Source organism: Colius striatus, chromosome 16 (genome assembly GCF_028858725.1).
Source record: "Colius striatus isolate bColStr4 chromosome 16, bColStr4.1.hap1, whole genome shotgun sequence".
Lineage (NCBI taxonomy): Eukaryota > Metazoa > Chordata > Aves > Coliiformes > Coliidae > Colius > Colius striatus.
In genome coordinates, this window is record NC_084774.1 from 10,481,680 (window position 1) to 10,498,518 (window position 16,839).

At 47.7% G+C, this 16,839-nt stretch overlaps 1 protein-coding gene across 1 annotated transcript in view; it reads right to left on the bottom strand.

Annotated features, from left to right (window-relative positions):
- Positions 1-16,839, bottom strand: part of COL9A3 (collagen type IX alpha 3 chain) — a 35,497-nt gene that overhangs the window by 8,271 nt on the left and 10,387 nt on the right. Inside the window, exons 7-24 of the mRNA XM_062009449.1 lie at positions 16,298-16,321; positions 15,762-15,815; positions 15,053-15,106; positions 14,280-14,321; positions 12,868-12,924; positions 11,258-11,311; positions 10,792-10,845; positions 10,207-10,260; positions 9,463-9,516; positions 8,361-8,414; positions 7,872-7,925; positions 7,525-7,578; positions 6,878-6,931; positions 6,120-6,164; positions 5,224-5,277; positions 4,818-4,871; positions 2,094-2,147; positions 1,401-1,472 (exon numbers count right to left, since the gene is read on the bottom strand). Of these exons, the coding sequence (XP_061865433.1) occupies positions 1,401-1,472; positions 2,094-2,147; positions 4,818-4,871; positions 5,224-5,277; positions 6,120-6,164; positions 6,878-6,931; positions 7,525-7,578; positions 7,872-7,925; positions 8,361-8,414; positions 9,463-9,516; positions 10,207-10,260; positions 10,792-10,845; positions 11,258-11,311; positions 12,868-12,924; positions 14,280-14,321; positions 15,053-15,106; positions 15,762-15,815; positions 16,298-16,321 (942 nt within the window). The remainder of the gene's footprint in view (positions 1-1,400; positions 1,473-2,093; positions 2,148-4,817; positions 4,872-5,223; positions 5,278-6,119; positions 6,165-6,877; positions 6,932-7,524; positions 7,579-7,871; positions 7,926-8,360; positions 8,415-9,462; positions 9,517-10,206; positions 10,261-10,791; positions 10,846-11,257; positions 11,312-12,867; positions 12,925-14,279; positions 14,322-15,052; positions 15,107-15,761; positions 15,816-16,297; positions 16,322-16,839) is intronic.

The following is a 16,839-nucleotide window of genomic DNA, read 5'->3' on the forward strand; positions in this document are numbered from 1 at the left end:
GTGATGGCAGCCGGGACACTGTAATTGAATGGATCCTGTACTCACACTCTCTTTGCCCATGTTAGGACCCGCAGGCTGGGCTGGCAGCAAAGCAAACCCAGGGCAGTGTCTGCCAAGCTCTTTGTCCACCCCTCTGTAGGTGCCATCACCCACCATGGCAAAGGCTGTTTGTTTAAGCTGAAGACATAGTGTGAGGTTTTAGAGTCCTCCCAGCCCAGATCTTGTGCCCAGTGGTACAGTCGGCAGTGCTGATGGCTGGGAGGAGACCTGTGGTGGGCACATGTGGCTGTCCCCAGCCTCAGTGGCACTGGCTGGGCAGATGGAAGTTCCTCTGTACCAGTTGCATACCTGGAGGTGGAAAGTCTCCAGCTTTATCTAAACCTGCTACAAGGAGCTTTCCTGGACAAAGCTATTAATGAGCTGGAGTGTAAAGAAACAATCAACAATTAAATCTCAGAGTAACTACACTTCAGAGCCAGAAATAAAACCTACTTTTTTTTTGTCTGGCTTTAAGTGTAATATTCTCCCTCTCTCTGGACACCAGGCTGCTCTGCCCAAGGGCCCCTTCCCCTCTGGATGTATGTTTTCACTGCAGTGAAGCCCTGAATGCAGTCAGAACCCTGCAGCTCCACAATAACTCTCCTGTTCCACGCTCCCAGGCTCACAGTCCCCTAAAGAGGCTTTTTGAAACCTGCCTGGAGCCAGCACAGAAGGGCCATTGTGAAACCCTCATGGTGCTGCTGTGATTGCTTACACAGAAACTTCACCTTAAAGCTGGAGTCCAGGGAGGCAGTGAACACACTGCCACTGTTCTCCTGCACACCCCTAACAAAGGCTGTTCACTTTGCCCTGTTGGCTTCTTTTAAATGAGAATGACTTCATTTAAACAAAAAGCCACCTTGACTGTGAGGTGTGAGGCCCAGGTGTGTTGCTGTTCAGAAAGAAAATCACTGAGAAAACTGTAACTGAAACCAATCCAGAAAAACCTACTCATGCATCTGAGTAGCAAAAAGCATCAGCCAGCTCTCCTGTGCTGACAGGGAGCAAGGCTTTGGAGAAACCAGCACAGAGAGCAGGGGAAAAAACCCAAACAATCCTCCATTCTGGCTAGGATAGGATCCAAAAGTCTCTTTTAAATAATCCACCCAGTCTAAAGCAGTGGAAGTTCCTGAACTGAGAGAAGAGCAGAGCAGAAGAGCCAGGAGGTGCTGCTGCCTGCTGGAGCCTCTGCCTTGGGCACGCAGCAGCCTCAGAGGATGGACAGGGTCACTCCACATACCACCTGCTACCAAGCCTGCTTGTGTTTGCTAGGGTGGCACCAGCCACACCATGTCTGAGGACCCTGTTATGCTCTAATTGCACATCTCCCTAGCAGGAATTAATTGCAGATGTCTCCTTACCCTGTCACCCAACTCTCCACGGATTCCAGTTGGGCCGGGAAGGCCGGGTTCACCGCTGGCACCTTTGGCACCCTGTTAGCAAAACAGAGACAAAGAGCTACAGCTCACAGTGCATTACCCTGCAGCTTACAGGGCAGTCTACACACCTTGACATCTCCAAAGTTCACCAGTCTCTGTAACATGTACAAAGAGGTCCTTTGTGTTAGCTCTGCTCTCTCCTTCCCACCTCAGGGACCACTTGCACTGGTTGGTACAGCTCCTGCAGCTCCTGCTTGTTTCCCAGCCCAGGTCAGCCACTCTGCCTCATGCCCCAGGCCTGGGGCTTTCCCTAACACAATCCCATCTGCCCAAGTGATGCTCCTGGAAGGCAGCACCATACACTGGCTTTCAGCCACGTTCACTGGGGAGTGGAGTGGTTGTGGACACTTGCCCTTGAGAAGCGGGGAAGAAATACAAGAGTCTCCAGGGAAGAAGGGAGGAGGAGTTCCCTGAAGACATACAGGCAAACAAATACTAAATATAAAGTATTCTTATGGTGCTCTTTCAGCTGTACTGTGTTGAGGTGTCAAACTGGTTCTGGCAAGCAGAAAGACATCTCTCCCTGTCACTTGTTGCTGTTGTGCAGTTGTCTTGTAGAAAACAGTGGCCTGGCAAAACACAGTGCACATCACATCACCCTGTCAGCATACTGACCTGGAAACCTCTGACACCAGGGGCTCCTATTGGGCCTTGAAGACCAAGTGGTCCCTGAAAAGAGAAAAGCAAGCTTTGGTAAGGAGAGACTCCAGAGCCAGGCAAGTCATTGTGTAATAAATTGGCTCACTCCTAACAGAGAAAGGGTCTGCAGTTCTGCCCTGCAGCACACTCTGCACACTGGCACAGCTGGTGAGCCACTGAGAAGTGGTGTTTGGTCTTTCCTGAGCTTTGCTAATATTAACAGAATGCTTATTTGTATATATTAATGCTTGAGAACAAATCATGCAGGGAAGATCAACAGCAAAAAGTGATACAGCATAGGACAATACACATGAAAGGGGATCTGCTACAGCAATATTGTGCTTTTAATTGATCCAGTTCTGCAAGAAGCTGCTGTAGAACATGTGCTGCACACACTTGGGAATGAAAAATGGCAATTGCATCTATCTGCTTGGATGTACTTGTTAGCAGCAGGGTCTGCTGCTGCTAGTGCAGATGCTTTGCAGAGCAGAACAACAGGCAGAACACAAAAGGTACCATTAAGAGTCTCTGTTGCTTTCTACTGATAAAAACCACATCTATGATAAAAATTCTGGGTGAAAAAACCCCAGCTCTGAGTCATTTAGGCATCAAAATCTGGTTTTGTAGTGTCTTTTGGAAATAGATGCCTCAGGTAAACTCATGTCACAAGGTGGGACTTCAGCTTTGTCTCCTTCCACAGTCATCTCAGGGACACAAATGAACTTCAAACCCTCTGCCCTGGGCAGGGGATGGGTCAGCACAGTCTGTGTGTGCCCAAGAACCCATCTGTCTGCTGGATTGCAGTGCAGCTGTGCCCTGTGTTAAAATCCCATCTGGAGTTGTTCCTGAAGTAATTTATCCCTCATTGTTAGCCCTACAAATTCTCCCTGGTAGCTGAACATCCACCTGCCTCTCATCATTTTTTTTCTGTCCCTGAATAGGAAGAAATCCTCATGTGATGTGTGACTCAATGTTTGATCTAAACCAGTCACCCTTGTCCCTGCCTGGTTCTCCAGCTCAGCCAGTCCCTAACCTGGTGCAGAAACCAGGCTCTGCCCAGAGGAAGGAGGCAATCTGCTGAAATCAAGCAGCAGTATCTTCAGAAGGCTGGTTTTGTGGTTTCTGTTTTCCAGTCTGTTTTTTCCTTGTCATTCATTGAGGAGCTTTGAGATCTCTAAAGCCAGAGCTCTAGGAAAGCCCCATTGAGCTGCATCCAAAGGGACTTTGCTGTGCTGGTGCCTTTAACAGTGGAACCCAACAGGCACCAGATGGGAAGAAATCTTTGGAATGCTGTGCTAAATAAAGTCAAAGCTCGACTCCCCTTGGCTTTTGGCTGTAATAACAGGACACCTTTAGTGGGGACAGCTATTTTGATGAAAAATTGCAGGCCTGAAAGCAAACATTAGTAATTCAGTTTATTTCTAAGGCTGATTTCTCTCTCCTTGGAAGTTTCAGCTGCTCACAAACGATAAATCATCATCCAGTTCAATTTCTTCCAAGTGGCACATACCAGAAATCATGTTAGATTTGCTGTAGGCTTCTGGATTTCAAAATGAGATTAAGAGGGGAGGGAGAGGAGAGGAGAGGAGAGGAGAGGAGAGGAGAGGAGAGGAGAGGAGAGGAGAGGAGAGGAGAGGAGAGGAGAGGAGAGGAGAGGAGAGGAGAGGAGAGGAGAGGAGAGGAGAGGAGAGGAGCCCAACAAAACCACTGGAAGGTCAGGTCCAACCACAATAGTGGCAGCAGCTGGGGAGTGACAAAATAAAAGGTCTCCCAGCATTTTTAGTAGTGTCAACAAAACCAGGTTTTATCACCCTGATATCCTTTATTATCATCTCTGTTGTGCAGCAGGAACACTATAAGTAGCCATGCAGTTATTTTCAGGTTTGGATTGCAGCTCCAATTTATCTCCTAGCCTCTGAGAAGACACAGGGAATGCAATGCAAGCAGAAGATGCTCCACTGACAACGTCAGTGGTTTCTAATCCACAGGTTTCATGAAGCTGTCAGTTGACAAAGTGAGAACTGCTTGAGCTGTGTATGGGAGTCTGTTTCCTAAGGGCTCACCTCTGCAAGCTCAGCAAGATCCTGCTGCTATAATACTGAGTAGGAGAAGGAAATGTATGATCAAAGTCCTCACCTGATAACTGGTGTGGTGTGGGACCATATGGTTGTGAAAGGGAAAAGTGAAAGGGAAGAGATTCCCAACTATCTGCCAACTTCCTAATGCATTATAGCCCCTGCCATTCACCATGACAAGGTGGAGAATTCCCAGGCTTGCTGTTGTATGGCTGCAGGTTTTGCAGTTTTCTACTGCTCCAAAGAAAGCAACAGAAGAAGGGCAAGGATTTCATGATTCCTGTGCTGGTGACAATGTGCACTGCAATAGCTCAATGGGAGTTTTGCTTCATTAATGACTTGCTTTCAGCACAAGCTGAACTATATTTTTACTGTCTAATGAGGGAATTGCTGACTGTCCAGTCTCTCCTGTCTGACTGTAGCAGCTCCACAAACCTCTTGAACAATTTGAGCAGAGAGTGAGAGCAGGATCTGACCCAGTTTGGGGAGTAATTCCTGTGCTGCCAAAACTCCCCAGAGACAATACCAAGAGAGAATGTGGCCTTTTACTTTAGCCAGAGAGTAATCCCCATGTACTGAACTCTATTTGGATATCTATTTGATTTACAGGCAGCATTGTACTTACAGTTGCTCCTCTGGGTCCTGGCAGACCTCTCTCCCCAGGAACACCCACATCGCCCTGGCAATGACACCGGAGTCAGCTGTGCCACGTAGGAGCCACAAACCCATCCTTCCCAACCCACTGCAGAGCCAGAAATCAATCCCAAATTCCCTGCCCTGCTGCCCCATCCAGCAGCTCACACCACCTGCCTTGGTGGGCTTTGACTTCTGCCACAGGCTCTGAGGAGCCCATCCAGGCAGCCCCACGCATCCCAGGGCAGCCTGGGAGCCCTCACCACCATGGGCTTCCATGCATGGCACAGCAGCCATCACCTTACAGAAAGCTCTGTTTGTGCAGGGCAGCAGCATGCAACTCCAGCTTCACTGCAAAGCCAGAGCTCAAGAGGAATGGAGGTGATGAGGATACGTACAGGGATGCCTGGCTCTCCAGAGGGTCCTGCCTCTCCCATCTCCCCAGGACTGCCCTACAGAGGAGAGAGCAAACACTCAGTCAGGACACAGCTTCAGAGAGTCTTTTCTGTCCAACCCAGAGTAGCAAACAGAGCAGAGTCAAAACCTGGATCAGGAAATAAAACCAGCTTCAAACTGTTGCAGTTTTATGACCAAGAGGACAAACCCCTCAACAGGAGAGATGTGAAGGAGAGGAGAGCTGCACATCATCCTGCCCTGGGAGGAGGGAGGGCTCCAGCCCCAGGGCAGTGCTGCCACATCCCCCCCAGGGCTGAAGGGCAGCAGTGAGACAGGGATGCTCTTTGGGAGCTGCTGCTCAAGACAGCCCATTGCATTCATTTCTGCACCACCTTGCTGCAGGGAGAAACCTTCCTGCAGTGTGCTGTGGGAGCTCTGGCAATGGTAAGGAGGGGGAACTGAGAAAGGGAAGGACAGACACCCCAGGGTTTCCAGGACAGCTTTGTGCTGCTCTGCTCTTCTCTGCCTGAGGCTGAGATTTCTCTCCCAGGTAGGTACAAATCTAAAGCTCTGTGGAAGCTTTTCTCCTGAGATGGGGGAAAAGCCTGCCAAAGGCAAGAGGAGCAAATCCTGCTGCTGGTTGCAGATGCTCAGCCTTTGGGTTCCCTCCTGGGGCTTGGAAAGAAGGGTGAATCTTTCCTTCTTTCTGAGGTTTCCTAAACCACTGCTGCCTGTCTCTGCTGTGTCTCCCTGAAACAGCCAGAGCTGGCATTGTCCTTTCAGGGTAAGTCCTCCCAGGGTTTTCTTGTGGACACCAACCCCCAAAAGCTGAGAAGCCTTGCTGTGACAAGCTTAGTACCTTTTGCACCGGAACCCATCATTAAAGAGATTCACTTACTGGTTCACCCTTTGAGCCTTTAATACCTGCTCTTCCAGGCAGGCCCTGAAAAGCAATATTAAAGCAATGTTAGAAAAAGCACAGTTATTAGATCTGGTATTCTGGTCTGATTTGATATACAGGAAGCAATGTCTGCTTGAAGGAATGGAAGATTTACATTTCTGCAGCTTTCACCATGAAAATTATGGCTTCAATTTCCCTCTTGTTGACTGCACTAACAGCTCCATGTACACTAATCCTTGACAATTAGAGCAAAGAGGAGGAATATACAAATAAAAACCAGCAGCAGCCACATTTTGCACAGCAGAAACCTCTCTCAAGGGTGTTCAAAAGATTCTGTAAGACAGGAAGAATGAAATACTTGCTTTAAATAGTTGGAAGACTGGAGAGATGAAACATTTTGCCAACAGACATAAGTAAGCCAGGAACAGAGCTCAGGCTGTTGTTAAATTATGATCATTTGTATCCCACATCTTACCTCCCTGCATAAGGGATGGAGATCATTGGGATGGGAATCAGAAATTCCCTCTCAAGGTCAAACGTTAAGCAGAGCCAGAGTGGCTGACAGCCAGGGTGTTACAGTATTTGGTGCTACTTCAGAGGTTTTCTGTCCTGTCTTGTCCCCTCTCTGCCTGGTGGGAAAAGTACATTTCCTCTTGGCTTAAGAGGGGCTCCCTGTGAGCTGATGCACAAGCTGGCCCAGGAAAGATCTCTCCACACAGGCACCCAAAGGTGACAGGTCCTGCTGCCATACTCACGGGCAGTCCGTTGGGTCCCTTCTCTCCAGGAGCACCCACGCGAGCTGCATCACCCTGTGGACATTGAGAGGTTAGGAGGGACCATCCACTGCTGTAAAACAGTCTGACACAGGCAGGAGACACATGCTTAAAGAGGCATTTGTCACCTTCTTCCTTCCCACACATGCAGGACTAAGAACCTGCTGTGCCTACAAGAGGCTCCAGGTACTCTCCCAGCCCCTTGGAAGCTCCCAGCCTTCCACTGGAGCACACAGTCTGTGTTCCTACCAGATCCCCATCCAAAAACCAGGCAGCTAGTACCTGAGAGCACCTTGCAGCAATTGAAATAAACAGATGTCTGTCAACAGCTCTGAGAGGACACCTCTGAAGGCTTAGAGTCAGCCAACAGGAACCACTGAGCAGAGGGACATGGCTGAGTTTAGATCATATGTGTATGGCTCATATGAGCATCTTCCTTTGGGGCATTTCCTTGGGATTAATGAATAGCAGCAACTTCACTTTTCTTCAATAGTTACACTACCAGAAAATGTTTTAGAAGCAAAAGCTTTCCAGCTATGCTGTTTCTCGACAAGCATCAGTAGCTTTGCAACACACATGGGACAGGTGCAGGGATCTTCCCTGCAGTGTTTAAGTAGGACTTTACAAACCTTCTCACCATCGAGTCCAGGAGCTCCATCCCTCCCATCCTTGCCAGGCATGCCCTGCAACCACACACCACGCAGGTTAGGCTTCTAAGGAGACTCTGTGCTTTGCAAAACACATTCACATCAAAGAAGCTTTTGGCAATGGGTCCAGCTCCAGTTGTACTGGGAGATTTTTCATTAAGAGCAGTACAACTAGGGTCTAGTCCAACAGGAATTAAACTGGAGGTGACAGAGACCTGCAGAGCAGAATTGTGACAGCAAAGACTGTACAATGCAAGTTATTTACTAGCATGTTTTATCATCTGCAAGCATGACAACAGTGAGACTTGCATCCTATCCAATTGACTTACAGGTTCTCCTATGAGTCCACGAGCCCCTGGGTTTCCTTTTGGTCCAGGTCTGCCCTAGAAATCAACAATAAATCCTGCATTATCCAGGACATGACCCTTAAGAGCAATAAGTCAACAAAGGTAACAAACCTTGTAGGGACATTTCATTCAGTTTGTGCTGGCTCCTACCCTGTTCACATGGGTCTGGCACCACTTCTAGGACACCCCAGGAAACGGGCCCAATGCTGGCTGCAGCATGTGGGAAAGCTCTTGATGGTTTCAAGGGATGGAGATGTAAGATCTGATCCCTGTGCTCTAGGCTGTAAGCAGCATGTAGGCACCTTATTACTTAAGCATCTTTAATCAGACTTGAACATCTAATTTTTGAAAGGAATGCCTTCATCCCTTTCAAAGAAACCAAGGGAGACAAGCCACGATAAACCCACGAAACAGACTCCTTTGGATGTCATGCCCAAAATTTGAGCAGAAGGGGTGTTTTACTGCACTTACAGTGTCACCTTTGGGCCCCCTGAATCCTTGAGGTCCTTTGTTTCCTTGGTCTCCCTACAACAGAGGGGGAAAAGCCATTAAGCATCTTCATCATGTCATGACACAGACTCATGTTTCGAGGGTTTAGATGCTGAGGGTTTCTGTGCTGTTTGCTGGCCTTAGCAGAGGTGTGAGTGAGCTCCTTCCCCCAGGAGCTTGGCTCTGCTTTCTCAGTTATGCCCCATAATTCCTGACACACAGATGAATGGCAGCAGGGATTTTGCCAACAATCCCTCAGGGCAGAGACCATTTTCCCTTTCATTTAATGAGGAGTTATTTTTTCATCCAGAAACAGGAGGAAAACTTTGTTTGTTTTCTAGATCCTGCTTGGCTTCATTAAATGTTTGGTGGGCAATCTGCACTTTGTTTTCTTCTAGTTTGGATGAACTTCTATAAAGGGAAAGAGGAGGAGAGAGGTCCTCAGAGAGTGGTCATGCCTCAGGGTCAGTGCAGATTGTGGTGTGCTGGCTGGTGTGGGGAGGGGAAGGTGTGTGTTATAAAGCAGATGCCACATTATCCATGCCAAGGACAGACTGAGTGGCAGGCTCTTAGGTCACAATGCTGTAGATGCAGCTCTGGTCTCATATTTAGACACAGTGAGGAGGGCATGGGGGTCTGCCCACAGGCAAGTGTGCAGGTTCAGCCTTCTACACTTCACCTTACAGCTCTGCAAAAGCATGGGCATTGCATCTTCAAAACACAACTATTTCTGCTTGTAGCAGAAGTCCTTGTGAGTTGTGGGCACTTGGAGATAAATCAGGTTGAAAATTCAGGATGGAGCTTACTGATTCTTCCCAAGAACACCACAGATGCCCCTCAAGTGCTTGCCCATAGCTCAGGGAAGAACAGAGAGTAATGAAAATGTGATGAACTTATTCTGGCATGGAGAAAGGACCATGAGATCTGGGTCTGGTGAAATAACACTGCTTTAAGTGGAGGGAAAAAAAGCAAAGGTGATAATGTGATGGAGATGGTCAGCACAGTCCCCTTGGTCACTGGCAGCAAAGGGTTTAGGCTCTGGTTGTGGGAGGCAGGGCCACTGAGATGCTGAGAAGATACATACAGCTTTCCCTGGAGGTCCTGGGATTCCAGGTGGCCCTCGGAAACCAATGTCACCCTGCAGAGAATAACACATGAGGGTGAAGTAACAGTCTCCCTGCCTTATACCCCAATCTAAGAAAACACCAAAGTCCTGGAAAGACACCTCGTGTTTCTTGACTGCTTGTGATAAAACCTTGCTAAAGACTTCCCTCTCAACAGGCAGCTTTTCACTCTGAATGTCCCCACCATTACCTCTGCAACACACTGATATCATTCATGGCTTCTCTACCTTGACAACGCACTTGTTGCTAACTCAGTGCATCAAATTCAAAAGCACTCAGCCTGGGACCTTGGCAAAACTCCAAAGCCACAATGAGCTGGAGATTCACCCTGTTCCCATTGAGGAGACTTTGCCCACCAGTGGTTCTTTGGCTTTTTTCTTGTAAAGAGACGGAACAGAACGTTAAATACTCATGAAAGGGTTCTCAGTTTCTTGCAAGACTCTTCAGCAGTCTTGGTCTTGCAGGGACAACACTTTCACCTTCTGGTCTGAAGGCTTAAACAGGGCTGGGCCTGACCCTGTCCCTGCAGACTCCTCCTGCCTTTGGAAGGTTGTTCTGCTGAGGGGGTGCAGGAAGGAGGCTGCACTTTTTATCTTTTCAAGTTCCCAGTGGTCTTCAGTAAGGAAAAATTGCACCTGGGCCTCCCATGAGACAAATTGATGGTAGAGGGGGGAAGAAAATAATCAGGGGAAGGTTTTTCTTACTCTGTCACCAGCTGGACCCATCGGCCCAGGGAGGCCTCGTAGTCCTCTTGGGCCCTGGTTAAGAGAATGAACCAGTTAAATCCCAGTCATAACCATAAAATGGCACAACAGTATGATGTAGCAATGCATCAGCACAGAAAACATTAAGAAACAATGAAGAGTGGCCAAAAGCTCAGCCTTCTGATGCACAAACAAGACATCTTCCCCTTTGGTGACAGCCTCTGAGGAGGTGACATCGTAGAGACACCCCATGCAGATGTGTTCAGAGTGCCCACTCTCTCCAGCCCACCTCCCAGGCTGTTGAGCCAGCCCAGAGCTCAGCCTCAGATCCACCCAAAAGGTGTCCAGGGCTCTACTGGGGCAGCTCTCCTTTGGATGTCTCATTTGAGGTGAGGTGCCAAAAGCAGGACCTGAACTAAAGCTCAGTGAAACCGCCACGATGTGTTTTGTCATCAGCATCGATTTGCACATCAGTTCCTCTGCAGAGGCCAGGGCTGTTTGGGTAATGCAGGATGATGGCTGATGGCACCACTGAGTTTCACAGTGAAAAAGGTGATGGGAAGAGCTGTGGGGTGTAGGTGTTACCTGGAGGCCAACGCTGCCTGGAATGCCAGGAGGACCAGGAGGGCCAGGGCTGCCCTAGGAGAAAAAAGCTAATTAGACAAGAGATGAGACAGCACAAGTCTGCCATGGATTTGGAACTTGCTTCTACATTACAGGTGATTTCTTCTATGTGTATATTTCTTCTACAATCAGTCAGGAATTTACCCACATCATAAATGCAGGGCTTTTTCCTGAGCTGACATCCCTGCATGTGAAATGAGAGGAGTTAGCTTAGTGAACTGATCTTAACATTATGATTAGTGAGAAGATGAATTTGCTTGAGGTATTAGCACGTGGCTCTACATGCAGAGTGAGGGAAGGCAATGCACTTCAGACATAGTGACTTCTCCTTGGTGCTCAGCCAGTCGCCTCATTTCTCCCTGTTCCAGCTGTTATGGTGCTTTTGAAGAGAAAAATCCTCCCCCATCCCCTTTAAATGGAAGTTTACCTTCTCTCCTTCTTTGCCTATTTCACCAGGTTCTCCTTTGTGACCAGTGTGTCCCTAGAAAGAAAAGCTCCAATGAGTCACATTCCAGTGCAGTCTGCTTTCAAACTTTACATTTTGTGAGGTAACTCTAAGACCTAAACACACACAACTCAACTCACTGGGGAAATAAGCTATCCATGTGCTGGAAGGGTGTCAGTGGAGGTCAGCTCTGGGCTTAGCCAGCCTGTGCTTAGGTGTCTGTGTCAGAACTGAGCTTCAGGAAATACCCAGATTTGGTTTTCAAGAGGGACTTGTAGTGAGACTGGGCTGCAGTCCTCCAGATGCAATTCTCAATTACAGGTCAGAGAGCAGAAGTCACTTCCCATCACTTATGAAAACGGGGCTTCTGGAAATGTCATTCTGCATCTTTAACCTCCCTTCTTAAGTCACCTTTAATGTCTGCATCATCAAGCTTGCAAAGGAATCCACATCCTCCTGAAATCTCTTCCATAACTCAGATTCAGTTGGCTTCTTGGCTCTCTGTTATTGTGGGAGAGACCCCCACTAATTTAACCATGGCAGATGTTATTCCTCACCATGCAAAAGGTCCTGTGCATCATCTGCATTGTCATTGGAGACCTTCACTGCTTTTCCCACTTCAGAAGTTATGAATTACAAGTTGTTACACCCTAAACATTGTGTATGGCTAATGATATTGATGACTCAGCTCAGAGATCAAGCAGATCTGCAGGTCAGTTCATGAGGGACTCAGGGGATCTTCCACCCATTGCCAACTTCTGCTCAAAAACACCCTGAGTAACTTATCACCTCAGCTCACTGCTGGAGTGTAACCTACTGCACAGAACTCATGTGAATCAAAGATGGGACAGAGGAGGAGATGTTTAACTGCTGAGTGAGGTTTCCTGAGGGTTGTAATCTAGAATTTATGAACCAGAATCAAACAGCAAGCTGCCTGCTGCTACACTGAGTATAAAACAACAATTAAATTGTCTTTAATCACATAACTTACGTCTTGCTACTGCAAAATGTGCAGCTCTGTGTTTACAGGCTCTGTGAGCACAGCCTCAGAACTAGGGAGATTTTCACAGCTCTCTGAAGCCTGAAAAGGCACCAGATTGCTGTTGAGGCAGCCTTGAATGGCTGCTCTCTGCTTGCTCCTGCTCATCAGCTGTGCCTTGCAAGGCTTGTGTGGTGTTTTAATCTTTGTGCTCACTCTATGGGAAGGGTTAGATTTCATTTGTAGGAGTAAATGGCCACAGTTAAATCTAATAAAAGTTGCAATCCTGCAAGGGATGGAGCCACAAAGCAACACTCCTGTGAGTGCAGACAGGTTCTGGAGGGATGCAAAGCCTCTGGCTGAAAGTGAAGGAAGGGTTGAGTTCAGTGCCTGAGCAGCTATTGCAAAGAAAGCAGGATCAGGCCCCTCATCATCCTCTTGGCTCATATTTGGCTGCTTTCTGTTTCAGACTCACAATCCCAGGTGAATGCATGGGTGGTGTGGAGCCTGCAGGAGATGGGTACTCTGTATGAACAAGTTTCATCCCAGGGGTTTGTGCTGGTATTTACTGACAGAGACAGACCCTTGTATCTGCAGGTGGTATTTTCCTTACCTTGAAGCCTGGCATTCCTGGGGGACCTGGAGGACCTGGTGGGCACAGAGCTGGGCACTGCAAAGAACAGAAACATTCTTTGGTTTATCAAGTAGGTTTTGTTTACTAGGGAGAGGGGGAAAGGTCATGAGGTCATGGAGGTTCTGGTTCCAAATCCATTGAATCTCATCCATTCATAGTAACACATATTCACATCACTTCCCAATGACAGAAGGTTCTAAATAGGCTCTCAAGCCCCCCAGTAACCCACAAAATAATGATTTATGAATGCTCTGCTTCACTTGGAGCATGGACTGGAAGAAATTCTGAAGGCTGACAGTGGTCCAGAGTCCAAAATGCTGGAGAAGCACAGCTCCCCAGTGAAGCCACACAGGTATCTTGTGAATCATTAGGAACATAGTTCAATCTATGCACTTATTCACCTCTATTGTTTTTCATTAGGCAGCTCACTTCATGGAAACAAGGACAAGCATTAGAGTTTATCAGAAGGGGACCTATACAAAATTAACTCAAATATCAGTGAGCAGCCACTTGCAGATGTCTTGGGATGGGTGAGCCCCTGGTGGGAACTCTGTGTTGATTGGGAACAAATCAAGGCATGCCTGGAAATGTGATGGGGCCTTCAAAGGTCGTGCTCTAAAAGCTTTAGGCAGGGAATGAGATTTTCTTCTGTAGCTTTTCCTTCTTTCTTTGAGGTTTTTTTTTTTCTCCTTCTTGTAAAACCTCAGGCAACACCTCTGCAGCAGAAATTTAATTTTCTAGTATATTCCACAGGGTAAGTGAAATGAAACTGGCAGAAATAGCATCATCTTTTCTATTAGGTTCCACGTGACTTGCCATAAGGCAGCCTGAGCTGCCTCGGAGCCTTTTTTTTGGGGCACGCCAATTAGGAAAGTAAAGATGCTGTCACAACAACAGCTGTGCAATCTGGAAATGTCACTTCCATCCTTCATGGACTTCACACTCCTTTCATTCCTTTGAAAGAATCAAGGCTTTCTCCTAAGGAAGGAAATCTAAACAAAGCATATGCCCAGAAGAAGCCGGTGCCACCGTCCGTGGAAATAAACTGCGGCGCACACGCCCTTTTCTCTTTGCAGAGCAGGACTGGAAGCAGATGCATGAAAAGCTGTTGTCATTTACCAAATGCTGAAGTTGTTTTGTAAATGAAGAATGTGTGTGAACCCTGCATTTGGAGAAGCAAAGGAAAAAAACCCTCAGCACTAGCATTTCTGCCTCCTGGAAAGAACCCTTGGAGCCTCGTAACAGCGTGTGACACTTGTGCATCCTGTGGCACGGTGGCTCAGAGCTGTGTCTGCAGCTGTCAAATGGTCTGAGAGCCAAGTGTGCCAAGGAAAAGGCACAGCCAGGATTCAACTAAGAAATGTTTTCATGCTACATAAAGAAAAACCTACCTGAAGGTCCCCACCAGCATCAGGAAGGGTGCCTGGAAGCCCCTGCAATTCATGAAATTGTGGTCAAGAGAAACATCAGGAGAAAGTACAATGTCAGGAAAATGCTCTTTGCAGACACAGCTCAGCTGGAGCAGGATGAGGCAGACACCCAGCCCCACTGTGTAAAATGCAGCCCATGAACCCAGAGAGTGAGCAGCACCAGTCCTCAAAGCAGCCATGTCAGAGGTGCAATCGTCTCCTGGAGATGCACAGATGAGCTTGGGCAAGAGCCTCGAGCCTTAGGTAATGAAGGCAGCAATCTGAGAAGAGCAGCAGTGCCTGAACTTCCTTCAGGCTGAGGAAGTTCCTTGGGAAAGACCTCCCTATGCTGCCAACCTTCCAGAGACACCACAGCCAACACAAACCAGAGACTTGCTGGTTTCAAGCCCCCTTTGCTGTCCCTACAAGGACACACCATAATCCAAACAACCATAGAAACTCTGAGAAAGCAGAAACCCATCTGCAATCTGTCTCTGCCATAAAGCCTGGATATCCTTGGCTTCCTCCATCCCCACAGCCCAACAAACAGGAGATAATCCACACACCAAAGTGCAGCCAGTGAGAAGTCACTGCTCTCCTTGGGGCACTGTGTTTATGGTCTGCTGAAACTTAGCCCAGAAAGGGAGTGCTCAGGGTAACGGCAGCAAGTGAAACATGCATGTTCCAGCAGCAAGAAGAACATTCTGGGCTTCACAAGGGAATTTTCTCACATTTATTTACAAGTCTCAACTTACAGGAGGTCCAGGTGGTCCAGGAGGCCCTGGGAATCCTGGCAGACCAAAAGGTCCCTAAAAACAGAGGGGAAAAATAGTGAGAATTCTCCTTCTAAGCCACATCAATGAAAATGCAAAGGGAGAGGAAGGGTGGCTACCAAATGCCATTGCATGTTTGTCAGTGTGGGACAAGATATCTCTAATGGGACTAAACTGCACCTTTCTTTCTGCAGAGGCTTCTATGGCTGCAAAGAGAACAGCAGAAGCAGATGGAAGTAGAGGTATTAGGAGAGAAAATATCTGTCTGCATTCACATTCCTGCTTCCACTGGCTCTGTGCCTCTCCAGTGGAGCTGTGAGCACCCAAAAATGATGGTGTGCTTCTGCAGAATGGGCTCCCTCACATCAGACCCATTCTGTGCTGTAGCTTCTTTTGAGGATGCTGAAAGTACATGTCAGCTGAAAACTGGCCTTTGCTCTCATGTCCTCACTCACAGCTGATAAAGGAAGATCTGGATGCAAGCAGTCACATGCCTGTGACACTGGGTTGGCATTGGGGTGACCCTACACAAGCTGAAATGGGGACTAGCTTTGCCCACAGGCATTTGTAGAGCTTGTGGTGTCTTGTGCATCACGTTTCCAGAATGGGGTAAGAAACCAGAAATTAACCTAATTCTTCTGAGGTTGCTGCATGTTCAGTGAATGAGGATGAAATGGGAAGAGAAACTCACAGGAGGACCCTGAAATCCATTTCCACCTGGGAGCCCACTGGGTCCTGGAGGTCCCTGTTGAAAAGAGCAGAGTCTTACACCCAGAGCAACCTCACATAGCTGACAAAACCCAGGGCAAACACTCTGCACTGATTTGTCCAACCCCTCCAAGCAGCCCAGTCCTGCACTCACACAATCAGTTTCCCAACACACACCTTTCTTTTTGCTCCACCTTCCCATGGAGCACCCCCTTGTCAGTGTTTTGTGTTGCCAGCATCTGCCCTCTCTGACACAGGGCAGCTCTGAGATGCCTCAAGAACCCAACAAACAAAAACTGCCCCACAACTGGTTGCTTCCAGCAATTAGAAGACTGAATTGAAATCAGTGGGGTTAGGGTAAGCATAAAAACCCACAGGGCTGCTGACCTGCAGGACTCCCCTCTATCCACCACAGAAGAGGGATCCCAAGGCCTGGAGTGGGTTTGTACCATTCAGAGTAACCAATAAATCTAGTATAATACATTCAAACTTCCTTTGCTAAAGAGCTTCACTACTTACTGGAGGTCCTGGTAGTCCTTTGCCCTGGAATGAACATTGAAAGCAGGAAAAGGTCACATCAAAACTGAACGTACAGGAAGAAAAGCAAACCTCAGAAAATGCTGCTTAATTAGGAGGTTTTTTCTTTTTCAAAGTTTCCTTAGCACTGCCCTGTCCCCAGTTGGTGCAATTTGCAATCAGAGCAGAGCTGGAGTCTTGATGAACCCTTCTGGTGCCTGCAATCATTTGTATTCCCTTGACGGTGCTGTTACTGACGAGACTCTAAGTAAAGCCATGGATGGTGATGTGACAGTGGGACACAGGCTGGTACAAAGACAACATTCTGGTTTATCTACTTTTCCTTCTCTTTTCCTTTTGTTTCTTAGACATTATCTAATGTCTAAGAGTTTGGACAGCATTTGACCTGCTGGTCTTTATTCCAAGCTCGTTTGCTTTATGACATATCTCAGAGACTAAAACCAAGCCCTGTGTTACCAGGTCAGGTCACTCATATGTATTTAAACACTTCAAACAATATTTTCACTCCTGTAGGCTTTTATCCC